At 35.7% G+C, this 27869-nt stretch overlaps 1 protein-coding gene across 1 annotated transcript in view; it reads right to left on the bottom strand.

Annotated features, from left to right (window-relative positions):
- Positions 1-27869, bottom strand: part of NEK1 (NIMA related kinase 1) — a 206528-nt gene that overhangs the window by 30400 nt on the left and 148259 nt on the right. The window contains exons 27-28 of the mRNA XM_080796317.1: positions 10767-10943; positions 7215-7335 (exon numbers count right to left, since the gene is read on the bottom strand). Coding sequence (XP_080652443.1) covers positions 7215-7335; positions 10767-10943 — 298 coding nt within the window. The remainder of the gene's footprint in view (positions 1-7214; positions 7336-10766; positions 10944-27869) is intronic.

The raw sequence follows: 27869 nt of genomic DNA, 5'->3' as shown, positions 1-27869 counted from the left end.
AGTAGAAATACAATTTACTAGAAATAAAAGCACTCTTAAATTTAAAAAAAAAAAAAAAAAAAGGAGCACAAGTTCACTAGCATGCTGTGGTCCCTCTTCCAAATATTTTCCTCATTTATGTGTGTGGATATATATATATTTTTTTTCTCTTTCATAAGTACATTGTATTTTTTACCCTGTTAAAACCTTCAATCATAACCACTAATCAGTCACAAAAACCAGCCTCACTGCTTCTTATAACTATGGTTCCCAAAATGTGTTCCCTAGACATTAGGAACACACAGAAGCTTGTTCAAAATGCAAATTGCTCAGGGCCTACCCCGGACCTATCAATTGGAAGCTTTGGGGGATAAAGCCCAGCAATTTATTTTAATAAATATCAAAGTAATTCTAATCTTTGCTAGTATTTGAGAACCACTACTTTAAGCAATCAAAATGCCCCTTAATAGCAGAGAATATAAAACTGTAGTATACTAATACTATAAAATATTATGCAGCTGTTAAAAAAATGAAACAGAAATCTATGTGAAATACTGTGGAATGACAGTCTATAAATAAATTAAATGTAAATAAATATATCTAATATATATTATATAAATAAAATAATATACTTAAGTAAACAAAGTAGAAACATAAATATTTATATATTTATTTAATATATATTGCAACCTATTTATAATATAAATAATATATTTTATAAGTAAAATAAATACAATAAATTAATAAAATAGATAAATTTATAAATAAAATATTTTATTAAGCAAAGTAATCTACAGATCAATTTGCTTTAAATGATGTTAGGTTTCAAAAAATGGTATGTAGCACAGTATAAAATATACAATGATATGCACCAAAAAGTTTTAACACTAAAAGAGACTGAATTGAGGAAAAAAGGTAAAGAAGAACTGACAGTTTTTATCTCAATAAAGCTGGAATTAAATTCATATATTATATATATATTTTTTTAACAAAAATTTAAAGACTGGAAGAATACAGTCCAAAGATTTCAAACAAACACAGAAAAAGATGCTCACCGTCACTAATCATCAGAGAAATGCAAATCAAAACCAAGTAAGATATCATCTCATATCTGTTAGAATGGCTATCACCAAAAAGACAAGAGGTAAGTGTTGATGAAACTGTGGACAAAAAGGGAATCCTTGGGAGGCCTGGGTGGTTCAGTTGGCCGAGCATCTGTCTGCCTTTCACTCAGGTCATGATACCAGGGTCCTGGAATGGAGCCCCACATTGGGCTCCTTGCTCAGCAGGGAGTCTGCTTCTCCTTCTCCCTGACACTTCCCCTGCTTGTGCTCTCTCTCTCTCCCAGACAAATAAATAAATAAATCTTAAAAAGAAAAAAAAAGAAGCCTTATGCATTGCTAGTGAGGATGTAAATGGTTTGGCCACTATAAAAAACAGTACAGTTTCCTCTAGAAATTAAAAAAGAAATATCATATAATCCAGTAATTCCATTACTGGGTATTTATCCAGAGAAAACAGAAACATTAATTTGAAAAGATCTCTGTATCCCTATGTTTATTACAGCATTATTAACAATAGCCAAGGGGGCGCCTGGGTGGCTCAGTGGGTTAGGCCTCTGCCTTCGGCTCAGGTCATGATCCCAGGGTCCTGGGATCGAGCCCCGCATCGGGCTCTCTGCTCAGCAGGGAGTCTACTTCCCCCTCTCTCTCTGCCTGCCTCTCTGCCTACTTGTGATCTCTGTCTGTCAAATAAATAAAATCTTAAAAAAAAAAACAAAAACAATAGCCAAGATTTGAAAGAAACCCAAGTGTCCACTGACAGATGAATACACACACACACATCCCCATATATACACAAATGGAATATTATATAGCCATAACAAGGAATGAGATCTGGCCATCTGCAACAACACAGGTGGACATTGAGGGTATCATGCTCAGTGAAATAAGTGAAACAAAGAAATACAAGAACCATGTGATTTCACATATTATACGTGGGATCTAAAAACCAAATGAACAAACAAATGAAGCAAACAAAAGCAGAAACAGAGCCATTAATACAGAGAAATAACTGGTAGTTACCAGAAGGAAGGGGGCGGTGAGAAGATGGGCACAGGGGTAGGGGTTAGTTAGTAAGAGGTCTATGGTTCCAGTTATGGAATAAGTTAGTCATGGGGATAAAGGGAACACAGACATAGGGAATATAGTCAAGGGTATTGTAACAGTGTTGTATGGTGATAAATGATAGCTACACTGGTGATAACACAGTATAAAGTACAGAGCTGTCAGAAACAAATGTAACATTTTGTGTCAACTATACTGCAATAAAAACAACAACAAAAAACAAAAAACAACCCTACCAGTAACTTATCTCTGCAAGTTTGGCTTATAAGCAGTTTTTGTTTTCTTAATTCTTTTTAATGCTTCTCAAATTTAAATAATTTTTTATTTTTTCAGTTTTAAATTTTGAAAATTTTTCTATTTTTGATTTTCAAAGTTTTTATTTCTAATCATACAAGTAACACTTTTCTTCACTGAAAATGTAATGTTCCTTGCTTCCTCAGAAAGTTAAACACAGAATTACCAGATGCTGCAGCAATTCTACTCCCAGCTATACACTCAAAAGAATATGGGTCTGCAAATAAAAGCTTGTACACAAATATTCATACAAGCATTTACAACAGCCAAAAAGTAGAAACAATCCTGGAAATGACCCACTGTCATATGCTGAATGCCCATCAACTCTTAGTTGCCCGTACTGCCATCAGCTTGGTATACATCCTTCCATATTTTTCCTTGAATTTTAGAGAAATAGTGTTATTTTAATATATGGAAATGCCTTTTTATTCAGTACTACTGTATTAATCATTTGATAATTGGGGCATATTTCCATACTGATACATGAAGCTACATTTAATTCTTTAAAGTGCTATCTACTGTCCACAGTGCAGTATACAGAAACTTCTTTATTTTTAGCAGCTTCCTTATTAATGATTACACTCTTTCAAATTATTTGTTACAATTCTCCTACAATAAACATTCTTGCATATGCCTCTTTGTGCCCATTGTAAGTAATCTTAGAGTAGATACCAAAAAATAAAAGATGTGTTATTACAGGATATGTACATTATTATTATTTTTAAAAAGATTTCATTTATTTATTTGACAGAGAGAGAGGGACCACAAGCAGGAGGAGTGTGAGAAGGAGAATCAGGACAGGGAGAAGCTCCTCAGCAGGGAGCCCCATGTGGAGCTCATCCCAGGAGGACCCGGGGATCATGACCTGAGCCAAAGGCAGACACTTAACCACTTAACCTTCTGAGCACCCAGGAACCCTAGATATGCATATTTTAAAGTAACAAAATTGGCAAATGGATTTCAAAACTGGCTCTCCCAATTCTTATGTGTGCTTGCAATGTATCACCGGCCCTAGGGCCCAAGCTCACACCAGTATTTGATGCTATTATTCGCCTTCCTCCTGGCTTCCTGTTATTTTTGTGAAGAAACTTTCACTAGCAAAACATCTGGACTCTTGGCCCGCCTCTTATTTACTCCTCTTCTTTGAGGAAGAACAAGTATCTGACATTCATGCATTCATAGTTCTCCCCTGAGTAAAGTTAGTCAAAGAACTTAGGAATTTGATGTCTTTTTTCTCACTGTATTGACTCTTTATAATCCATAAGGTATCATACAGTTGTATTTACTAGCCATATATGTGTTTTCCTCCCTTGTAAACAGCTATATTCATATTCTTTCCCCATTTTTCTCTTGGGCTTTGATCTTTTATTTCTTAATTTGCCAAATTCTTTATGAATTGTGGATATTAATTATTAGGGTGCATCCTATTTTTTGACCTTTACGTCTTTAATAAATCAGATATTGTTTTGTCGAATGGCTTTAGAAATGGAACTTTTATTTTCAAATTGTGTTTAAGTGCTACATATGCTACATAGTATAGAGAAACACAATATTTTTAGCTATTTCCTTATTAGTGATTATTTAGACTATTTCAAATTATTTGCTATAAGCATTTTTTATAACAAGCATTTTGGATCTTTTTTTTTTTTTTTTTGTGCTCATGTCCAAGTCCAGCCCTCTTCCTGTTTTTATAGATAAAGTTGTATCAAAACAGTCACACTTATTTGTCTATGTAACACCAATGGCTGCTTCTGCAATACTAAGGCAGAGTTGAGTAGCTGTATGACAAACCAAATAGTCTACCCGACACTGAAATTTTTACTACTTGGCTCTTACAGAAAAAGATTGATGGTCCCTGTTACAGACAATGGCAATGGAAGAAACTTCCAATTATTTTTTATAAAGGGACCGTAATGATGACAAAATCCAACAATAATTTCCCACAACCAAAAGGAACTGCAAATGACTCTTGCAAGTATTAATACAAAAATTCTAAAATATGTAATTACCTTAAAATAATATGTCATGAACAAAAAGAATCTACTTAAGGTATACAGGATGGTTTATGTTAAGTAATCCATTAATATAATTAATTATACAGTTGACCCTTGAACAGTGTGGAAGGATGGGGTGCTGGCTGAATCCCCTATGCAGTCAAAAATGTGTGTGTAGGGCGCCTGGGTGGCTCAGTGGGTTAAAGCCTCTGCCTTCAGCTCAGGTCATGATCTCAGGGTCCTGGGATAGAGCCCTGCATCGGGCTCTCTGCTCGTCCGGGAGCCTGCTTCCTCCTCTCTCTCTCTCTGCCTACTTGTGATCTCTGTCTGTCAAATAAATAAATAAAAGTCTTTAAAAAAAAATGTGTGTGTACATTTCGACTCCCCCAAAACTTAACTACTAATAGACTACTGTTGACCACAGCCTTCATGATAACACAGTTGATAAACACACATTTTGCATGTTATATGTAGTATACGCTGTATTCTTTTTTTTTTTTTTAGAGATTTTATTCATTTATTTGACACAGAGAGAGGCGGGGGAAGCAGGCTCTCTGCTTAGCAGAGAGCCTGACACGGGGCCCAATCCCAGGACCCTGAGATCATGACCTGAGCCAAAAGCAGAGGTTTAACCCACTAAGCCACCCAGGTGCCCCTATCTGCTGTAGTATTAAAATCCCTAACTTCTATTTTTGTCAGTATTCCAAGCTACACAGTTCCCCTCCCAGTTTTTTTTTTTTTTTCAAATTGCCACAAACCTCCAAAAAATTTCCCAATATATTTATTGGAAAAAAAAAATCCATGTGTAGGACGAGCTGCCATGCAGCTCAAAACTGTGTCATTCAAAAGTTAACTATACTAATAAAGAAAGGAAAACATACATGTAAGCAGTTCCATAGAGAATAAAAACTATTTGGCAAAATTAATTCCTAACTTTAAAAAAAATCAAAGTATCAATAGAAACTATCTTAGTTAAAAGGTACAGTCATGCCTAATGATGGTTAACAAGAGAAGCATATTCACTAAAGTCAAGAACAACACAGAGGTACTCCCTATTTCCAATATTTGACATTGTATGAAAGATACTAACCAAGGCAATTACAGAGAAAAAAATCAGTGTTAAAAAATTGGAAAGGCATAAAATCATCACTGTTGTCATATGATATAATTGTATATCTGAAAAAAGCAAAGGATTCAACTGAAAATCTATCCTGAACAATAGCAGGTATCAATAAGATAGCGCGATACAAAATCTATATGAAGAAATCGAAGCTTTCATACACACAACCTTCTAGTTATAAGATCTCACAGAAGAGGGACCATTTATAACACCAAACAAAAGAATATTTCTATGAATAAGCCTACCAATAAAAGTGTAAAGTCTAGATGAAGAAAACTATAAAAATACTCAAAACTTACTCAAAAGAAAGGCCTATCAGGTTCTTCGTGGATAGGAAGAACACATCATGTTGATTTTCCCTATGTTAATCTATAAATTTAATATCTCAATAAAATACCAATTAATTTTTTTCCTGGGGAAGGGAGGCAAAATTTAGTAAATTCTAAATTCAAAGGAAATACTACACAAGCAAAAGTAGCCAAGAAAACCAAAAAAGAACAAAATTAAGAAAACTTAGTATATATTAAAAGTGGCATTTTTTAATCTATGCAGGAAAGATGAACTTTTTAATAAATACAACTGGGAAACAGGGTAGCCATCTGAAGGAAAACTAAACCCCTACCCCAGAATAAATTCCAAATAGATTAAAGATTTAAATGTAAAAAGTACCCACATTGAAAGCACTAGAAAAAAGATTGAAAAATTCTTTGAGAATCTTAGAAAGAATCAAGTATCTCTGAATGATTATTAAAATCCAGGTAAACATGACAATTAAAAAAAAAAAACTTCTGCATGTCAAGTATCTCTAATATTTAAAAAGTTCTTACTAATTTTTAAAATGGATCAAATATCTATATACAGAGAACTCACAGAAAAAGAAATACACATGAAACTTAAACATTTTGAAAAAATATGCTCACTTTACCAATAATAAGAGATGGATAAAGTAAGAACCCAAACCAAGATACTATTTTTTAACCAATCAGAGTAGCAAAAATAAAAACTTTGACATAAGTTTGGCAGGGCTGGGGAAAATGAGATGTTTCATACATTCTTTCTGAGAATGTAAATTAGTACAAACCCGGGAAGAACAGTAACTGAATTACAAATGCAATTTATAAGAATGCAATTGACACAGGAAGTGAACTTCTATGCATTTATCGTACAGATGTATGTATATACATGCAAAATGACCTTATGTAAAAGGTTGTTATTCATTGAAACATCATTTGAAATATCAATTAATGTAAGATATCAATTAATGTAAAAGACTTGCTGAGTTGGGTATATCCATACAGTGGAATACTAAGTAGCCATAAAATAAGAAAAAAAAATATAAAAAATTCCTAGGTTACTGACTAAAAATAAAAAGGTGAAAATATCATATGTGTTATACTAATAACTTCATTTAAAAGGGAGGGAAACATTTTTGCTTTGTATACATTAAAAATATCTGGAAGGAGAAGAAAATGGGAATCTGCTGAACGGGGACAGAGTTGGGAAAGATGTGTTTTACTCTGTATCTTTACATATTTGATTTCTGAACCACATGAATGTAATATCTTTCCAAAAATTAAATTATTTTATAAGGCATTATAATAATAGGATATAGTACAATATTAGGTTATTACAGTATTTTTAAAAAAAGAATTACAAAAAGGGAGCCAGGTTTTGAAATGAAAGGAAAAAGAGGTAACATACTCAGTTTCCTTTGTTTCTTTTATCTCACTAATCCACATATCAATAATCGTGCATGGCAAGCTACCATCTTTATTTGCTCCACCTGGCTCTTGTAGAACTTCTGTTTCTAAGCCATCAGCTTCTGAAAATCAAAAACATAACAATAAACATGTCAGCAAAATCCATCCATAGATATTTGAATAAATATTCTATAAATTATCATTACCTAGTTTTAGGCTAACATACTATTTATAACAAAAAATTAAATATTTTATCTGTAGATCTTTAATCTTGTTAATTCTTTGGTTATTTTCTGAAAGTAAATACTAATGAGAAAGATTCTGTCTTCATTTGCTGACTTCTCTTCTTCCTCTTCAATTCAGATTATCGGTGCTTTGTGTTTTTTAAACATTTATTTATTGATGTATTTGAAAGAACGTGCGTGCATGTGTTAAGCATGGGCGGGGAGGGGCAGAAGGAGAGTCTTAAGCAGACTCCCCACTGAGCAAGGCCTGATCTTAAGTCCCCCAGATCATGTTCTCAGCCACAATCAAGAGACACCTATCCAACTGCACCATCCAGGCGCCCCACAATGCTCTTGTTTAAGCCACCATCACCCCCTCTTTTTTCCTGGAATCCATACAATCTTTCATTCTCTATTTTTAAAATTTCCAATTAGCAAAAAAATATTTAGAAAGAGAATTGATATTGTACCAGTCCTTAAAGTTTTTATGTTACTTAAATGATTTCTTTTATTCACCTACAAAGAAAGCACTTGGAAGAAAAAAATCTTTTAGTTATTAGTTTTTTATAGATTTTATTTATTTATTTGACAGAGAGAGAGATCACAAGTAGGCAGAGAGGCAGAAAGAGAGAGAGGTGGAAGCAGGCTCCCTGCTGAGCAGAGAGCCCGAAGCGGGGCTCGATCTCAGAACCCTGAGATCATGACCTGAGCCGAAGGCAAAGGCTTATTAACCCACTGAGCCACCCAGGTGCCCTCTTTCAGTTGTTTTTTAGTGAATAATTGTTCATTAGCACCTTACGCCATACCAATATGACCTATTCTACAAACTAGATTTTTTACTGTATTGCCCTCAAAATCTAAAATATTTACTATCTGGCTCTTTTTTAGGAGATATTTGCTGACTTGTACTAGGCTGTATAGTCTCTACTATATGCCTAACAGTGTTCTGTTTTGTTTTTCTTTAAAGAAAAGGCATAAGGTACCTATTAACTATAATTCTAATAAGTAAGACTATTTAAGTTATCATGGTGAATTAAAGATGGTCACACATACAGCAAGGTCTCTGACATTTCTCTCATGTAGAGGGGGCCTCCACGTCCCCTCTCCTCGAATTTGGGCTGGCATTGTGATTGTCTTAACTGAGTAGAGTTCAACATTACGCCAGTTCCAGCTCTAGTCTGCAATAAAATTGGCAGCTTCTACATTGGAATCTGGAAGCCTAAACCACCATGAAAGTTTATTCTGGAACAACCACATGGCAAGTTTCTGCAACTAAATAAGGAGTGGGAACCAGCTAAACAGGCTCTGTTGAGACACCATGCATGGAATGACATCATCTTGCCCCTTCCAGAATAAGCCCAGTTGGCGTGAATACCAATGAGTGGTACTGATGTCTCATGGAGGAGAACCTTCCCAATTCCTAACCCACTAAAATGTGAGATAAAACAAGTTATTTTAAGCCACTGAGTTTTGGGAACAATTTGTTTTGCAGCAATAGATATTGAAACAGAATTTCCTATCTGAAAATAGGGTGCTGACATAACAAAAGCTTAAAACATGTGCACTGGTTTTGGGACACGGCAGTGGGAAGAAGTTAAAAGTGCTTCAAGGAGACTGCTGATGAGAGATTAGCAGTGAAAAAAGTTTCTGGAGGCTAGAGAAAAGGAGATTCTTGTTCTATAGTGCCAGAAAATACGGTGCCTGGAATAACAATGATGATAGAAAACATACCTAAGAGACTCAATGATCTAGCTGAGATGCTATCTAAGCAGAATGTTAAAAGTTCCAGCTAGCTTCTTTAGTAGACTTTGATAAAGTTGGAGAGAGATTAATTGAGGAAAGAACTATATAGTTTATGAGGACAATTTAGAAGAGAAAGTCCAAGTTAATTCCTTCCAGGCAGTTTTCTTAAGGGAAAACATGGCCTTAAAACAAACACTGAACTCGGGGCAGATTTAACTGGTCAAAGATGAAGTCAAGGAAGGGAAGGAATGAAGAAATAAAGAAAAAAAGAAGAGTGGTTAAATGTAGTGAATGTCAAAAACATTCATACAAAGCCCACAAAATTAAGAAAATTCAACTTGCAGAAACTCCATCAGCTTGGATTGCAGAGGAAAGAAAGATGCAGTTTAGAAAGGCCCCAAGGGCACTATCGTTGGTGCAAAGGAAGCAAGCTGACATTGCAACACCTCAGTGGTGTTGCAGAATTTCTATGGACCAGTGATTGATATGTATTCCCCATTTTCCTTGTTTTTGTAAAGAAGTCTCTATCCCTGTTTCACTACTGTATGCTAGATATATAGAAGACAAGGGACTTATCTTTTTCACTTATAGGTCTTGTGATTAAGAGTAATTTTACTCAAAGAACTGTACCCAAGAAAATTCACCTCTACATAGGCCTGACTTGGATAACAGCTTTAGGCATTCAGCCCTTTTAATAAGAAGAGGCTTTGCGGTGCTTGGTTGGCTCATCAGTTAAGTGCCCGACTCTCGATTTTGACTCAAGTCATGTGCCCAGCTCTGTGCTGAGTGTGAAGCCTGCTTGGGATTCTCTTTCTCTCTTCCTCTGCCCAGCCAGATGAGGCTTTAAGAAGGGGTAAGTGCATTTTACACATGGAAGAAAATGTAAATATTTTTTTTTATTTAGTGGCAGACTATGGCAGATTACCAATGGCTACAAATTCTTTAACACTCTTAACTTGGATAGGTGGGCTCTGTTTTACCTCCTTTGAATTTAGGCTTGTTTTGACTGCTCTGACCAAGGAAATATGGCAGAAGTGATACTGTGCGAGTTGAGACTAGCTTTAAAAGTATAAGTAGCTTTTGCCTAGGATCTGTGAGCCCTGGCCACCATATAAGAAGTCAGTCTACCTTGCTGGAAAGAGTTATGGAAAGGTGTAGAGACTACATGAATAGGGAGAGGGGACCAGTTGAACACAGCCTTCAACCTGCATCTGAAAAGACACCAGTTAAACCATCTTGAACCCATCAGACCAGGTTGCTAGCTGAATATTACCAGTGATCCCAGAGATAAAAGCACATGAATTATAAAAATTACATTAGTCAAGCCTTGACTTAATTCCTGAAACACAAAATCAGGAGATATAATGAAAGTATTTGTTTTAACACTAAGTTTTGGGGTGATTTATTATGCAGCATTAAAAAATCCAGGCCAGTTATTAAACATAGAAAAACAATGAACCTAATTTGAGATGAATCACCCAAACATTTACACATATTTTGATGATCTGTTTATAAAGGCCTGTTTATATAGAAGAAATTAAAGTATTATCAAGTTAAATAGAGCTCATTTTGAGTTATTAAAATACCATCCACATTTCTTTCTGGCTTCAATGACGTCTGTGAAGATGCTTCATTAAACTCTGGACTGTTTGTTTCAACAGAAGAATTAACAGTAGCTGATGGATTCATTTCAAGTGAAGTATACTTTACTTTTTCTTCTCCAGTAATTAAAGGTTTGTAATTCTCCCTTTCAGGAGAATTCCCTGAAACAACAACAAAAAAAGAATGATCATGCTACATTCTCAAAAATAACTTGAATTTTACCTATAATGGCGTTTACAGCAAAATTCAGAAATTGCATTCTTAAAACAGGCAATTACTGAATAAGTTCTGTTATAATTGTAAGTTGATAAATGATTAAGGTATATGACAGCTAAACTTCATTTTATTATTTTTTAAAAATATTTTATTTATTTATTTGTCCGAGAGAGAGAGAGCAAAAGCAGAGGGAACAGCAGGCAGAGGGACAGGCAGGCTCCCCACTGAGCAAGGAACCCAATGCAGGACTTGATCCCAGGACCCTGGGATCGTGATCCAAGACAAAGGCAGAAACCGAACTGACTGAGCCTCCAGGCATCCCCTAAATTTCATTTTAACTATACATAATGATATTTAGGATGATTAACATATGATTTACTTTCTTCTCCCTTTTGTTGAAACTAACATACATGTGTCATAATATATTTTAAATCATTAACTGTTTTGTTTCTGGAATTGCTAGTTACTTCTAATTGCTCAGAAACTTCCCATACTTTTTTAAAAAAGGATTTATTTATTTTAGAAGGAAGGGAGGGGCAGAGGGAAAGGGAGACTGAATCTCCAGCAGAGTCCCTGCTGAACACAGAGTCCAATCCTATGACCCTGAGATCATGACCTGAGTTGAAATCAAGAACTGGATGCTCAACCAACTGAGCTACCCAGTTCCCCTAAACTCCCTATACTTTTAACCGATGCCACGAGAGAATGGATTTACCTCAGAACAATTCATTGCAGTTATCTGTAAGACACACAGGCCACTCCCATTCATTCCTTGAAGAAGTTACTTTCTAACTCCCAGTCAGGATATCTGCCCAGCACTAATTCTGTCTTAACTAATTTAGTTGATTGCCAGATCTCCATTAATAATCCTTCCAGTCTCTGGGCCTCTCAATTCCTCTCCAATGATTTTTAACTTCACCCTACCTCAATCACTCCAGTGATCATATATCTCAGACAGCCTGTCACTAACTAGAGCTCCTCAAAATTTTCAAAGCTAAATATTCCACCTTCTAATTTCTAACATCTTTTTTTCCACTTCTCTCCCTCTACTATCCCAACTTTAAGAAATGTGACCCCACCAGAACTTATAATGCCCTGATCCTACTATGTTTTCTCTCCACCATCATCCTCATTAAAATCCATCTAAAGTCCATCATTAAAAATCACTTTTTGGGGATGCCTGGGTGGCTCAGTCAGTTAAGCATCTGCCTTCAGCTCAGGTCATGATCTCAGGGTACTGGGACTGAGCCTGGCATTGGGCTCCTTGCTCAGCGGGGAATCTGCTTCTCCCTCTCCCTCTGCCTGCTGATTCCCCTGCTTGTGTGCTTGCTCTCTTTCTCTGACAAATAAATAAGTAAAATCTCAAAAAAAAAAAATCACTTTCACAGACATCTTTAACTCACTCTACCCACATGGAGAAATCCCAACCCCTTTTAATTCAATTTTCTGTGTATTAAATCTGCACACAGGTGGCTGAAATGGTTGGGGAAAAACAGAGTCTTCCTTACTGATCCCAACTTCAAATCATTATCACTGAAGCTAAGTGGGTGCTTTGTGCTGCTTGCAATCCTATCATAACAGTAGGATACCAGGAACCATACCTAGTTCAGTAAACTTCCTTAGGAAAACAAGTCGTGTACAGGTATTTTTGAGCTATATTACCTCTTACTTCTTCCTAATCAATCAAGAACAAAACTATAGCGTTCTCATGTTTTGAATATCTTCCCTACACCAAGCTTCATCAACAAATTGCGACAGAGGTCCCATCTGTGTTTTTGCTCATTCAGCCTAAATGTTCAGCTATAAAATCATGTGTATTAAAATCCAGGAACAAGGATGCCAGTTAGCACCATTATTAAAGACTGCTTTAGAGTGTGTTACGAATGCAGTAAGAAGAAAAAGAAATAATCAGAATAAATACTGGACCAAAAAACACTAGTTCTTATCATTGATGATATAACCCTCACATTTGGAAGATCTAAGATCTCAGGGGGAAAAACTATATATTTAAAAAAATACTTCAGTGAGGTATCTGCATATAAAATTTTACATAGACACATAGAAAGAAAGAATAGCTTTATTTTAACTGGAAATAATAATTTAGAAGGGAAACAGGAAAAATATGTCATCCCTATAAAGACAAAAATACACGCATTGTGTAAGAATCAATTTACCAGTTTTCCATGATGGCAGAGGACTAGGAGACCTTAGTTTTGTCTGGTCCCAGGAATTCAGCTAGATAGCTATCAAAGCATTCTGAACACCTGTGAACTCAACCAGAGATGTAAGGAAAGAATTGCTGCAATTCTACAAATAGAAGAGGAGCCCCTTTCTGCAAAGTGGGAGGTGCGGAGAAGTGAATCTTAGGCAATATATGGGAAGTTAAAACATGGGGGTAGACAGCCTCCATAAGCTGGCTACTAGGAAGTGATTTATTTTATTTTATTTTAATTTTGTTATTTAATTTCATTTTTTAAAATTTTATTTATTTATTTGACAGAGAGATAGAAAGCACAAGTAGGCAGAGCAGTAGGCAGAGGGAGAGGGAAAAGCAGCCTCCCCATAGAGCAAGAAGCACACTGTGGGGGTCCATCTCAGGACTCTGAGATCATGACCTGAGCTGAAGGCAGCCACTTAACTGACTGAGCCACCTGGCACCCCCAGAAAGTGATTTAGCAGCAGAGCTCAAAATCAGAATTTTTAGAAGTCTGCTCTGGTGGGGGACATCCTGACTGAAAAATGCTCAGGTGGTGAAGTGGCCAGAATCTTAGGTAGGACAGTGTGACTTCAGGACCTCCAGGGTCACAGAAAGAACGGGGGTGCCTGAGTGCGGAAGAGTTCCCAGGTATCTGAATGGGAAAGCCGGCTGCAATCAGTGAGCCCCAGAATGAGCTTTCAGCTTGGGGTTGCCATAAACTATGAACTGCAGGGGCCCAGGAAGCTGCAGAACTATGGCGAGACCCCCCCTCCCTGCTTCCACCAGGAGGAGAAGCATGGCTGTGCACTACAGGAGTTTGCAGGGATTGGAGACTCAAAGTAGGGTCCCATGCCTGAGATAGAAATGCTTGGTCATGGGGCGCCTGGGTGGCCAGTCTATTAAGCATCTGTCTTAGGCTCAGTTGGGATCAAGTCCTACATGCAGGTCCTTGCTCAGCAGGGAGTCTGCCTCTCCCTCTGCCTGCCATCCCCCTTCTTGTGCTCTCTCTCTCTGACAAATAAATAAAATCTTTAAAAAAAATTTTTTAAAAAGAAAGAAATGCACAGTCACAAGCTGGGTGAGCATGCAATGTGGATGGAAACCAGGGAGAGAGGAGTAATGGACTGCTTTCCCCAAGGGGACACCGAGGAGTTGAGGGCAATAGCTTTGGGCCCTGGGGCTGGAGACTAGGAGGCTGCCATTTTCATTCTCATCTTCTAAAGCTGAGGGGTGGAGAGCCCTCAGGGAACAAAAGCCACATAGAGCAATCCTGCGCAGCTTACTTGGCCTGGCCCCCTAGCATGGGTGGTGCAATTCTGCCCAGGACAAAGAAACCTGAAAATCAGTACAACAGGCCCCTCCCCCAGAAGATCAGCAAGAACATCCAGCCAAGACCAAATTTACTGATCACACTGAACTGCAAAATTCCAGCGCACGGTGAAATAATATATAGAAATCATGGTGTTTTTCTCACTATTCATTCTTATAAGTCTTCCAATTTTAATTTTTTTCTCTTTCATTTTCAACCAATTTTCTTATTTTATTAACTCATTTTTAAAGTCTTAAAAAATTTCATGTTTACAGTTACATTCTATCCTTTTATTGTATTTAATTTTATTTTGTATATATATATATGTTTTTCTTCCTTTACAATTTTGAGAAGCAGTCTCTTCTGACAAACAGATCAAAGCACACCCAAGATACAGTGTATGCTCTGTTCTGGTTATCTCTTTATATCTGTTCCTTTTTTTTGTCTTTTAATTTTGATTTTTACAGTTACATTCTATCCTTTCAGTGTATTTTATTTTTGTACCTATATAAGTTTCTCTTTCTTTACAATTTTGGGATTTAGTTTTCTAACAAACAGACCAAAATATAAACAGCAGTGTATTACTCTGTTCTGTTCATCTGTCTGATTATATTCTTTCTCTCTTTTTTGGTTATAGGTCTCTTCTGATTTGTTTGGTGTATATTTCTCTGGGGTTGTTGTTGCCATTTTAGTATTTGGTTCTCTCATTCATCTATTCTTCTCTGCACAGAAGGACAAGATGGAAAAACTCACCTCAAAAAAGAAAACAAGAGGCAGTACTGTTTGCCAGTGACCTAAATCAGTATGGATGTAAGTAAGATGTCAGAACTAAGGTTCAGAATAATGACTATAAAGATATTAGCTGGGCTTGAAAAAAGCACAGAAATCACTATAGAATCCCTTTCTGGAGATATAAAAGAACTAAGATCTAATCAGATCGAAATAAAAAAGGCTATTAATGAGATACAATCAAGAATGGAGTCTCTGTTAGGACAAATGAGGCAGAAGAGAGAATTAGTGATATAGAAGACCAAATGACTGAAAATAAAAAAGTTGAGAAAAAGAGAGATAAACAACCACTGGATCACGATGGGGAGAATTTGAGAGGTAAGTGATACTATAAAGCAAAACGATATTAGAATAACTAGAATCCCAGGAGAAGAGGAAAACGAGAGAAGGGAGCAGAAGGTATATTAGAGCAAATTATAGCAGAGAACTCCCCTAATCTGGAGAAGGAAACAAGCATTCAAGTCCACAAGGCACAGAGAACACTCCTCAAAATCAATAAAAATAGGTCAAAACCTCAATACACAGTAGTGAAGCTTGAAAAGCTCAGAAACAAAGAGAAAATGCTGAAAGCAGCTTGGGACAAGAGGCCCATAACCTACAAGGGTAGAAACATTAGATTGGTGGCAGACCTATCCACAGGGACTTGGAAGGTTAGAGAGGACTGGCATGATATATTCAAGGTGCTACATGAGAAAAATATGCAGTCAAGAACACTACCCAGCAAGGATGTCTTTCAAAATAGATGGAGATAAAAAGCTTCCAGGACAAACAAAAACTAAAAAAATTTGTAGTCACTAAACCGGCTCTGCAAGAAATATGAAAAGGGATCCTTTAAGCAAAGAGAGAGCCCAAAAGTAACAGAGACCAGAAAGGAACAGAGACAATATACAGAAACAGTGACTTTATAGGTATTATAATTCATAGGTACTAAATTATTATCTTTCAATAGTGACTCTGAATATAAATGGGCTAAATGCCCCAGTCAAAAGACACAGGGTATCATATCAGATAAAAAAAGCAAGACCATCAATATACTATCTTCAAAAGACTTATTTTAGACCCAAAGACATCTCCAGATAGAGAGTGAGGGGGTAGAAAACTATTTATCACGCTAATGGGCAGCAAAAGAAATCTTTATATCAGACAAATTAGATTTTAAAGCAAAGACTATAATAAGAGATAAGGAAGGACACTGTATCATAATTAAAGGAAATCCAACAAGAAGTTCTAGCAGTTGTAAACATTTATGCCCTAGCATTGAAGCAGCCAATTATATAACCGAATTAATAGCTAAATTAAAGAAACACATTAAAAATGATACAATAATAGTAAGGGACTTTAACACCCCACTTACTGCAATAGAGAGATCGTCTAAGCGGAAGATCAACAAGGAACCAAGGACTTTGAATGACACATTGGACCACATGGACTTCACAGATATTCCAGACTTCACAGAGCATTCCATCCCAAAGCAACAGAATATACATTCTTCTCTAGTGTATATGGAACATTCTCCAGAATAGATCACATACTGGGTCACAAAACAGGTCTCAACTGGTACCAAAAGACTGGGATCATTCCCTGCATATTTTCAGACCACAATGATTTGAAACTTGAACTCAATCTCAAGAGGAAATTTGGAAAGAATTAAAATTTATGGATGTTAAAGACCATCCTAGGAATCAATCTGTCTGCTAGGAAATTAAAGAAATTTGAAAAATTCATGGAAATAAATGAAAATGAAAACACAGCTGGTCAAAACCTTTGGGATGCTGCACAGGCCATCTGAAGAGGAAAGTATATAGCAATACAAGCCTTTCTCAGGAAACAAGAAAGGTCTAAAATACACAACCTAACCACACCTAAAGGACCTGGAGAAAGAACACCGAATGAAGCCTAGACACAGCAAAAGAAGAGAATTAATAAAGATGAGAGCAGAAATCAACAAAATAGAAACCAAAAGAACAGTAGACAGATCAACAAAACTAGGAGCCGGTTCTCTGAAAGAATAAGATTGATAAATCCCTGGCCAGATTAATAAAAAAGAAAAGAGAAAGGGACCAAATAAATAAACTCATGAATGAAAAAGGAGACATCACAACCAACACTGAAAAAATACAATTTATAAGAACATATTTTTTTTTAATTTTTAAAAGATTTTATTTACTTATTTAACAGAGTGAGAGAGAGAGATCACAAGTAGGCAAAGAGGCAGGCAGAGGGGGGGGGAAGCAGACTCCCTGCTGAGCAGAGAGTCTGATGTGGGGCTCAATCCCAGGACCCTGGGATCATGACCTGAGCTGAAGGCAGAGGCTTAACCCACTGAGCCACCAGGCGCCCCAAGAACGTTGTTTTTTTTTTTGAAAATTTTATTTATTTATGTATTTGTCAGAGAGAGAGAGAGAGAGAGAGAGAGAGAGAGAAAGCACAAGCAGGCAGAGTGGCAGAGGCAGAGAGAGAAGCAGGCTCCCCGATGAGCAAGGAGCCCAATGTGGGACTTGATTCCAGGATGCTGGGATCATGACCTGAGCCAAAAGCAGTGGCTTACCAACTGAGCCACCCAGGCGTCCCGATTATAAGAACATATTATGAGCCAACTACATGCCAACAAATTAGGCAATCTGGAAGAAATGGATGCATTCCTAGAAATATATAAACTACCAAAACAGAAACAGAAAGAAATAGAAAACTTGAACAGACCAATCAATAACAAGCAAGGAAATTGAAGCAGTAATAAAAAAAATCTCCCAACTGACAAGGGTCCAGGGCTGGATGGCTCCCCAGGGGAATTCTACCAAACATCTAGAAAAATTAATACCTATTCTTCTGAAGCTGTTACAAAAATCAGAAATGGAAGGAAAACTTCCAAACTCTTTCTATGAGGCCAGCCTCACCTTGATCCCAAAACCAAAGACCCCACCAAAAAGGAGAATTACAGACCAGTATCTCTGATGAACATGTTTGAAAACTTGTTACCAAAATACTAGAGAATAGTATCCAACAGCATATTAAAAGGATTGTTCACCATGACCAACTGACATTTATTCCTGGGATACCCCATTCACAAATCAATCAACATGACAGATCACATTTATAAAAGACAAGAACCATATGATCCTTTCAATTGATGCAGAAAAAGCATTTGATAAAATACAGCATCCTTTCTTGATTAAAACTCTTCAAAGTGTATCGATAGAGGGAACATACCTCACTATCATAAAAGCCATATATAAAAAGCCCAATGATTTATAATTTATCATTCTCAGTGGGGAAAAACTGAGAGCTTTTCCCTTAAAGTCAGGAACATGACAGGGATGCCCACTCTTACCACTATTGTTCAAGATAGTACTGGAAGTCCTAGCCTGAGCAATCAGATAATAAAAAGAAATAAAAGGCATCTGAATCAGCAAAGTAAGAAGTCAAACTCTCACTCTTTGCAGACAACATGATACTCTACATGGAAAACCCAAAAGACTCTAGCCCAAAATTTCTAGAACTCATATGGTAATTCAGCAAAGTGGCAGGATATAAAAATCAATGCAAAGAAATCAGTTGCATTTCTATTCAATAACAATGAGAGAGAAGAAAGAGAAATTAAGAAATTGATCCCATTTATAACTGCACCAAAAACCTTAGCATACTTTGGAATAAACCTAGCCAGAGGTAAAAGATCTCTACTCTGAAAACTATAGAACGCTCATGAAAGAAATTGAGGAAGACACAAAGAAATGGAAAAATGTTCTATGCTCATTGATTAGAAGAACAAATATTGTTAAACTACCTACAGCAATCTATACATTTAATGCAATTCTTATCAATATACCATCAACTTTATTCACAGAACTGGAACAAACAATCCTAAAATTTTTCAAATAGTGAAAGGAATGTTGAAAAAGAAAACTAAAGCTGGGGGCATCACAATGCCATACTTCAAGCTCTACTACAAAGACAATATGGGACTGGCACAAAAAAAGATACATAGATCAATGGAACAGAACAGAGAGCCCAGAAATGGACCCTCAACTCTATGGTCAACTAATCTTTGACAATGCAGGAAAGCATATCTAATGAAAAAAGGATAGTCTCTTCAACAATGCTGCTGGGAAAATTGGACACCCACATACAGAAGAATGAAACTGGATCACTTTCTTACACCATATACAAAAATGGACTCAAAATGGATGAAAGACCTCAATGTGAAACAGGAATCCATCAAAATCCTTGAGGAGAACCAGGCAGCAACCTCTTCAACCTCAGTCAGAGCAACTTCTTCCTAGAAACATTGCCAAAGGCAAGGGAAGCAAGGGAAAACATGAACTATTGGGACTTCAAGATAAGAAGCTTTTGCACAGCCAAGGAAACAGCCAACAAAACCAAGAGACAACCGAAAGAATAGGAGAAGATATTTGCAAATTTCTTATCAGATAAAGGGCCAGTATATAAAAATCTACAAAGAAGTTATCAAACTCAACACCCAAAGAACAAATAATCCAATCAAGAAATGGACAGAAGAGATGAACAGACATTTCTCTAAAGGCAACATGCAAATGGTCAACAGATACATGAAAAATGCTCAACATCACTCAGCATTAGGAAAATATAAATCAAAACCACAATGAGATACCACCTCACACCAATCAGAATGGCTAGAATTAGTAAGTTAGGAAATGAGATGTTGGCAATGATGCAGAAAAAGAGGAACCCTCCTACACTGTTGGTGGGAATGCAAGATTGTGCAGCCACTCTGGAAAACAGTATTGAAATTCCTCAGAAAGTTGAAAATAGAGTTACCCTACAACCAGCAATCACACTACTAGGTATTTACCACAAAGATACAAATGTAGTGATCCAAAAGGGCACCTGCACACCAATTTTTATAGCAGCAATATCCACAATAGTCTAACTATGGAAAGAGTTCATATGTCTGTTGACAGATGAATGTTTAAAGAAGATGTGGTATATATACACAATGGAATATTACTCAGCCATCAAAAAATGAAATCTTGCCACTTGCAACAATATGGATGGAACTGGAGAGTATTATGCTAAGTGAAATAAGTCAATCAGAGAAAGACAATTATTACGAGATCTCACTCACAGGTGGAATTTAAGAAACAATACAGAGGATCATAGGGGAAGGAAGGAAAAATAGAACAAGACGAAATCAGGGAAGGATACAAACCCTAAGAGACATTAATCACAGAAAACAAACTGAGGGGTGCTGGAGGGGAGAAGGTAGGGGAACAGGGTAACTGGGTGGTAGACATTAAGGAGGGCATCTGATGTAAAGAGCACTGGGTATTAGATAAGACTGATGAATCACTGAGCTCAAACTAATGATAGACAATATGTTAATTTATTGAATTCAAATTAAAATAAATAAATAAATAAATAAATGGATGGTTTAAAAAGGCAACATTTTATAAAAAGAGCCTTTAAGAACTTAAATGAATAAAACAAAATGTTACTGATAAACACAATATAAGATTGGTGCAAAGATAAAGATAAACAAAACCCTGAATTTAGTAGCACAAAAAATATTCTAAAAATCAATATATAAATTTAATACAATTCTAATCAAAATACCCAGTTATATAAAATGAGCTTAAAATTTGTTTGAAATAATTATCAAAAAATAATCCAGAAAATTGTTAGATTTCCAATTAGATTAAATGTCTTACGCATGTGTGCATGCCCATTCACACTCACATACATGCATATGTTGTCTATCAACCTGATTTAAAAATTTGGGAAAACTTTTACCCACTAAAGAAAATTGGAAAGATATAAAGAAAAATATACCTGCATGGAAATTTTTTTTTAAATCTGCATGACCTAAAAAAACATCATAAGTGAATTAGTAGTGTTATGGGTAATTTCAATTTCCTAATGTATGTTTTTTTGTATTTTCAACATGTTTTACAACACTGAAAATATAGTATTATAGTCAAGAAAAAAAAAAACAAAACAGCTGAAGAAAAGTAGCAGATGGCCGTTTGTTCCTGGCCATGATAATAAAACTCATACTGGATTAATCTCCCACTAAAAATAAGTAGAAATGACAGACAAAAAATATATTTGAAAACCTGTATGGAGTCACTGGAGAATAACTGATGCAGGCAAGGACTAATGGACTTCAACTGAGAGAAGGTAAACACATGAGATGAGCTCGACTTCATCCCAGCTTTTCTCTAGGGCATTTTCTAAATATCAGCACAGGCAAATAGATTATAAGTAGAAAGCAACAGTCTTACCATGTTAGAAGTGACTCAGACTTGAATGACAAAATCATGGAAAAGAATAAGTCACCAATAAGTAACTCTTAAATCTATGCAAAAGTCCTCTAACAAGGATAAAACAACAAAAAATCCCCTCTGACTCTTAATCTCACAAAACAAACTGAGGGTTGGTCGGGGGGAGGGGGAAGGGGGAGGGGGGAGGGAGGGAGAGGGTGGTGGGGTTATGGACATTGGGGAGGGTATGTGCTATGGTGAGTGCTGTTAAGTGTGTAAACCTGGCGATTCACAGACCTGTACCCCTGGGGCTAATAATATATTAAATGTTTATAAAAAATTAAAAAAAAATCCCCTCTGTTTTTCGCTAACTCCTAAACTATGCATGCATAAAGCAGTACTCCAAGAAAATCAGCAGGTGTAATAGCAGTTAGGAGAATAAAATGCTGAGGAAAGATTTGACTAGTTGGGTGGTATTTGGGAGAGAGATTAGAGATGAAGCCCCACAGATGTGTTTGGTAAACATAAACTTTTTGTTGAGATCTCAGAAAGATCAAGGCATCAGAGTAGGGGCTACATGTTGAAATAAGTTAAAAACTACAAAAACAAGCAAACAGAGCATAACAGAAGTCTAATACAAACCTCAATAGTTTCAAGGTAATCTGCTGGTATTATTTAGTTTTAAGATAACACTATCCAGAGGCTATTAAACTTTTCAACCACAATGTCTGGCATACAATCAAATATTGTAAAACACAAGTACAACAATTATAACCTGTGTCCTGATTTTGTATAGTCTATGAGCTAAAAATAGTTTTTAAATTTTTTAAGTGCTGTAGATAAAAATTTTTTTTAAGATTTTATTTATTTATCTTAGAGAGAGAGCACGCTCCCGTGAGCACAAGGAGCAGAGGGGAGGATAAGAATCTGAAGCAAACTCTGCATTGAGCACAGAGAGCAAAGCAGGGCTTGATCACCTGACCACAAGATCATGACCTGAGCTAAAACCAAGAGTCAGACACTTAACTGACTGAACCACCCAGGTGTCCCTATAGAAAAATTTTAAAAGAAGAGGAATATGGATCATATGGACTCATAAATCCTAGAATACCTTTAATCTCACAATTTATTGACTTCTGTCATAAATCATGGTTTTTAAAAAAAAATAGAAAATAACTGAAAAACAAGAAAAACAGAAACAACAGAAACAGATAATAATAGAAACATAGATACCTCAGCTATTAAATTTATGACATAGGTACTTTAAAATAATTTTGAACAGTACGTTCAAGAAAAAAGAGGGAGAGATGGGCCAAAGGGATAAATCTACGGGCATTTTCAAGAGAGAAGTGAAATCTATAAAAGAATATTAAATGGACATTCTAGCATAGAAAAACACAATATCTGGTATTATGAACTCATAGGACTCATTTGGAGACCTCAGAAGGTTAGAGACCACAGAAGACAGAGTTAGTGAAATGACAGATCGATACAAATGCAGGCATACCTTGTTTTACTGCATTTTATAGATAATTGTGTTTTTTTTACAAATGGAAGGTTGATGGCAACCCTGCATTAAGCAAGTCTATTGGTGACACTTTTCTAATAGCATCTGCTCACTTTGTATCTCTGTTGCATTTTGGTAATAGCGGTATTTCACCTTTTCATTATTAAATTTGTTATTTAATAACAAATTTGATATGGCCATTTGCGATTGGTGATGATGACTTGCTGAAAGCTCAGATGATGGTTAGTATTTTTTTAGTAATAAGTACTTTTAAATTAAAATGTGTACATTGCCTTCTTAAAATGCTATTATACACCTAACAGACTATAGTGTAGTAAATAAAACTTCTCTACGCACTGGGAAACCAAAAAATTCATTTGTTTGCTTTATTGTGATGTTTGCTTTACTGCAGTGGTCTGAAACAGAACCCACCATATCTCAGAGGTATGCCTGTATTCATACTGAAGCAAAAATGAAGAAAATATTTAAAAAGCATTAAAGACCAAAACAAACATGATAAATTCAAAAGGTCTAATATATGTGTAAATAGAGACCAAAAAGAAAAAAAAAATAACTGGGCAGAATATAGAAAGATCTAGTGAATGCAATCTTCCTCAAATTGAAAGAAAATGTATCAACCTTTAGGTTTAAGAAGCTGAAAAAACCTACAGCATGTTAAAGACAAAGGAAACTACATCTACTCATATCATGGTAAAACTGTTGAAAAACAAAGAAATACTACTAAAAAAGCTCAGAAAAAAACATATTGCTTTCAAAGGAACAAAAATAAGACACATAAATGACATATAATTATGGATGCTGGAAGAAAATGTAACGATACCTTTAAAGTACAAAGAACAAAATGAAATAAAGCAAAAACAACCCCCTCCTTAAGAAACCCTAACTACTTAGCATTTAGTACACTGAAAATATTACTTAAAGCTGGAAATGAAATAAAGATCTTTTCAGACAAACAAAAGCCGAGAGGATTTATAGAGGGCAGATCTGCACTGCAGGAAATACTAAAGGCAATTTAAAGGAAAAAAATATCAAATGGAAGTATGTAATCTCAGGAAGGAATAAAGAACATTGTAAAGAATAAACTGTGGGTAAATGTAAATGAATACTGATTGCTTAGCATAATAATGCCTTAGGAGCTATACAAGATATATGTTAGTAAAGTGTGTACTAAGCAAAAGGATTAGAAGGGATAGTGTAATATTGTTAAAAGGCTCATACGCAGTTTGAGAAGCAATATAAGTACTAAATTAAGGTAGATCTGAATGAGCATTATGGTAGAATTAAGGATACAATTTGTAATCTCTATGATCAAAACAAAAGAGTAAATGAAAAATGTATAATTACAACAAATATAAGAGAAAAATGAAATGCTTGATCAGTTCAAAGACAGGGAAAAAAAGGTACAAGAATAAAGAAACAAAGTACAGATGGAACACATAAAAACACATAGCAAGACTGTGCACATAGTAAAGAGCAAACCATATCAGTAATTATATTAATGCATGAACAAATTAAACACTCAGATGAAAAGACAAAGATGGTCAGGTTGGATCTGAGATAAGAGAAACATATAAATCTAAGAAATCAGAGAAATTAAAGATACAGAAAAAGTAAAACAAGCAAACATTAACAAAAAAATGCTATACCTACATAACATAAGATAAAGTAGACTTCAAAGAAGTAATGTTACTAGAGATAAATTTATTATGTCATAATAATAAAAATGGTTAATACAACAGGAAGATGTATAAAAAAGGATAATGCAACCACTTAAACAATATAATGCAACAATCTAAACAATCACTACACAATTTAAATTGTCATACACTAAATAACTTACGTCAAGTAGCAAAAAACTATAGAATTAAAAGGAGAAAATGAGGGGCACCTGGATGGCTCAGTAGGTTAAAGCCTCTGCCTTTAGCTCGGGTCCTGATCCCAGGGTCCTGGGATCGAGCCCCACATCAGGCTCTCTGCTCTGCAGGGAGCCTGTTTCCTCCTCTCTCTCTTTCTCTGCCTACCTCTCTGCCTACTTGTGATCTCTGTCTGTCAAATAAATTTAAAAAAAAAAAAAAAAAGGAGAAAATGACACAAATCCACTTAGGAGATTTTAACACTCTTCTCTCAATAATTGATAAAACAACCAGATGAAAATAGTAAAAATACAGATTTGAATATAATGATTAAACAACTTGCCACAGAACATGCATACACTACCCAATAACTTTCCAAGTACATATGAAACATTTACCAAAATAGACTGTAAGTTGGGCAATAAAGCAAGTTTCCAAATTTCAAGGTGAAAATCATACACAGTATGACGTTCTGTGACCACAATACAATGAATCTAGAAAGCAATAACAAAAAGACAACTAGAAAGACTAAAAAATGTTAACAAATTAATTGCCACATACTTGTAAATAATCTAAATATCCACAAGAAATTATAACATAAAGTGAATCCATAACTGAAATCTTCTTACAGAGATAACTCCAAGTCCCTGTGGCTTCATAGTTGAATTCTTCCAAATACTCAAGGAAAAAATACTAATTTTTTACAAAGTTTTCCAGAAAATAGGAAAAAAGGGAATATTCCCCAGCTTGTTTTATAATGTCAGCAAAACCTTGATTATTGTCGACTTCTGTCCAAGTTGTAAGAACAAAACAGAGTAATAAGTAATGTCCCCAAAGACTGGTGTTCCCTAACTTTGGCACTACTAAATTAGATAATTATTTGTTTTGGAGAACACTTGTTATAGTACACATTGTACAAGATTTACCAGCTTCCTTGGCCTCTACCTACTAGATACCTATAGTACCCCTCCCAGTTGATAACCAAAAATGTTTCCCAAAAATGCCAATTTTCCTCTGTGAGTAGAATCACCCTCAGTTGAGAAGCACTGCCACATATAACTGAAACCCTCAAAAAATCTAAAACTATAACCTATTTAAATATTTGTTAGTAAAATTAAGAATATGATACAAGACATTAGAGAATATAAATTACAATGAGAAAATAATCAGAAATGAGGGAGTTGATAGAGTTAAAAACCAGAAAAAAATCTTATAAATAAATATCCTATAATAAACACAAGATCACAAGATCATCTACACAAAACATAAAATGTCTTAACAGCTATAAAAGGTGAACAGGAGAAAAAAATTTAATTAAAAAGTGAGAGGGACATCTGGGTAGTTTAGTCAGTTAAGTGTCTGCCTTTGGCTCAGGTCATGATCCCAGGGGTCCTGGGACTGAGTCCTGCATCGGGCTCCTTGGTCAGCAGGGAGCCTGCTCCTCCTTCTGCCTGCCTGTCTCTCTCTCTCTGACAAATAAACTCTTTTAAGTAAAGTGAGAAAGAGGATTTAAGAGAAAGTGAGAGATATTAGAGAAAGAAGAAAAATATCAAAAATACAAATAGTAGAAGTTCCTGAAAAAGACTTAAAGAACAGAAAACTAGGAAAACTACAATTCAATAACACTTTCCTAAGATTGTGGGGGAAGACTGGAGACCACATATTAAAAAGACACACTATGATGAGAAAAACGTAAACTCTAAAAAAAAAATTAAGGAAGAATTAAGTAAAGAGATATTCCATGTTCGTGGATAGGAAGACGCATTACTGTCAAGATGTCAGTCCTTTCCACTTTGCTACGGATTCAGTGCAATCTCAGTCAAAATCCCACCAAGTTATTTTGTAGATATCGACAAACTGATTCTAAAAGTTTATATGAAGAGACAAAAGACCCAGAGAAGCCAACACAATATTGAAGGAGAACACAGTTAAAGGAATGACACTACCCAACTCCAAGACTTGGTATAAAGCTACAGAAATCAAGACAGCATGGTAATGGTTAAAGAACAAATAGATCAATGAAACAGAACATAGTTCAGAAACAGACATATATAAATATGGTCAACTGATCTTTAACAAAAAAGCAAAGGCAATGCAATGGTACTGGAACATCTGGACATCCCAGCCCCTTTTCCCCAAACACATTATCTAGACACAGACCTTACACCATTCTCAAAAATGAATTCAAAATCAAACAGACGTAGATGTAAAACACAAAATTATAACATTAGAGAAGAAAACCCAGATGACCTTGAGTTTGGCAATGACTTTTTAGATATACTATCAGAGACATGATCCACCAAAGATAGAATTAATAAGCTGGACTTCACTAAAATTTAAAATTTCTGCTCAATGAAAGACATTATCAAGAAAATGAGAAGACAAGCCACAGACTAGAAGAAAATATCTTCAAAAGGCAAAGACTTAAAGCACTGCTAACCAAAACACACAAAGAACTCTTACAACTCCACAATTTAAAAAACCTGAACAATCCAATTTAAAAATGGACTAAAGGGGCACCTGGGTGGCTCAGTGGGTTAAAGTCTCTGCCTTCGGCTCAGGTTATGATCCCAGGGTCTTGGGATCATGCCCTACATCAGGCTCTCTGCTTGGCGGGGAGCCTGCTTCCTCCTTTCTCTCTCTGCCTGCCTCTCTGCCTACTTGTTGTGATCTCTGTCAAATAAATAAGCAAAATCTTTAAAAACAAAAACAAAAACAAAAACAAACTGTGGTATATCTCTACAATGTAATATTATTTGGCACTAAAAAGAAATGAGGTATCATATGATGAAAAGACATGGAGGAAAGGTAAAATGCATATTACTAACCAAAGAAGCCAGTCTGAAAAGACTACATATTGTATGATTCCAACCATGACATTCTAGAAAAGGCAAAACTAATGAGATAGTATTAAGATTGGCGGTTGCTAGGAGTTCTAGAGGAGGGAGGAATAAATAGGTAG

This window comes from Martes martes (genome assembly GCF_963455335.1).
Source record: "Martes martes genome assembly, chromosome: 2".
NCBI classification, from domain to species: domain Eukaryota; kingdom Metazoa; phylum Chordata; class Mammalia; order Carnivora; family Mustelidae; genus Martes; species Martes martes.
This window is presented reverse-complemented; position numbering and strand designations above follow the sequence as displayed.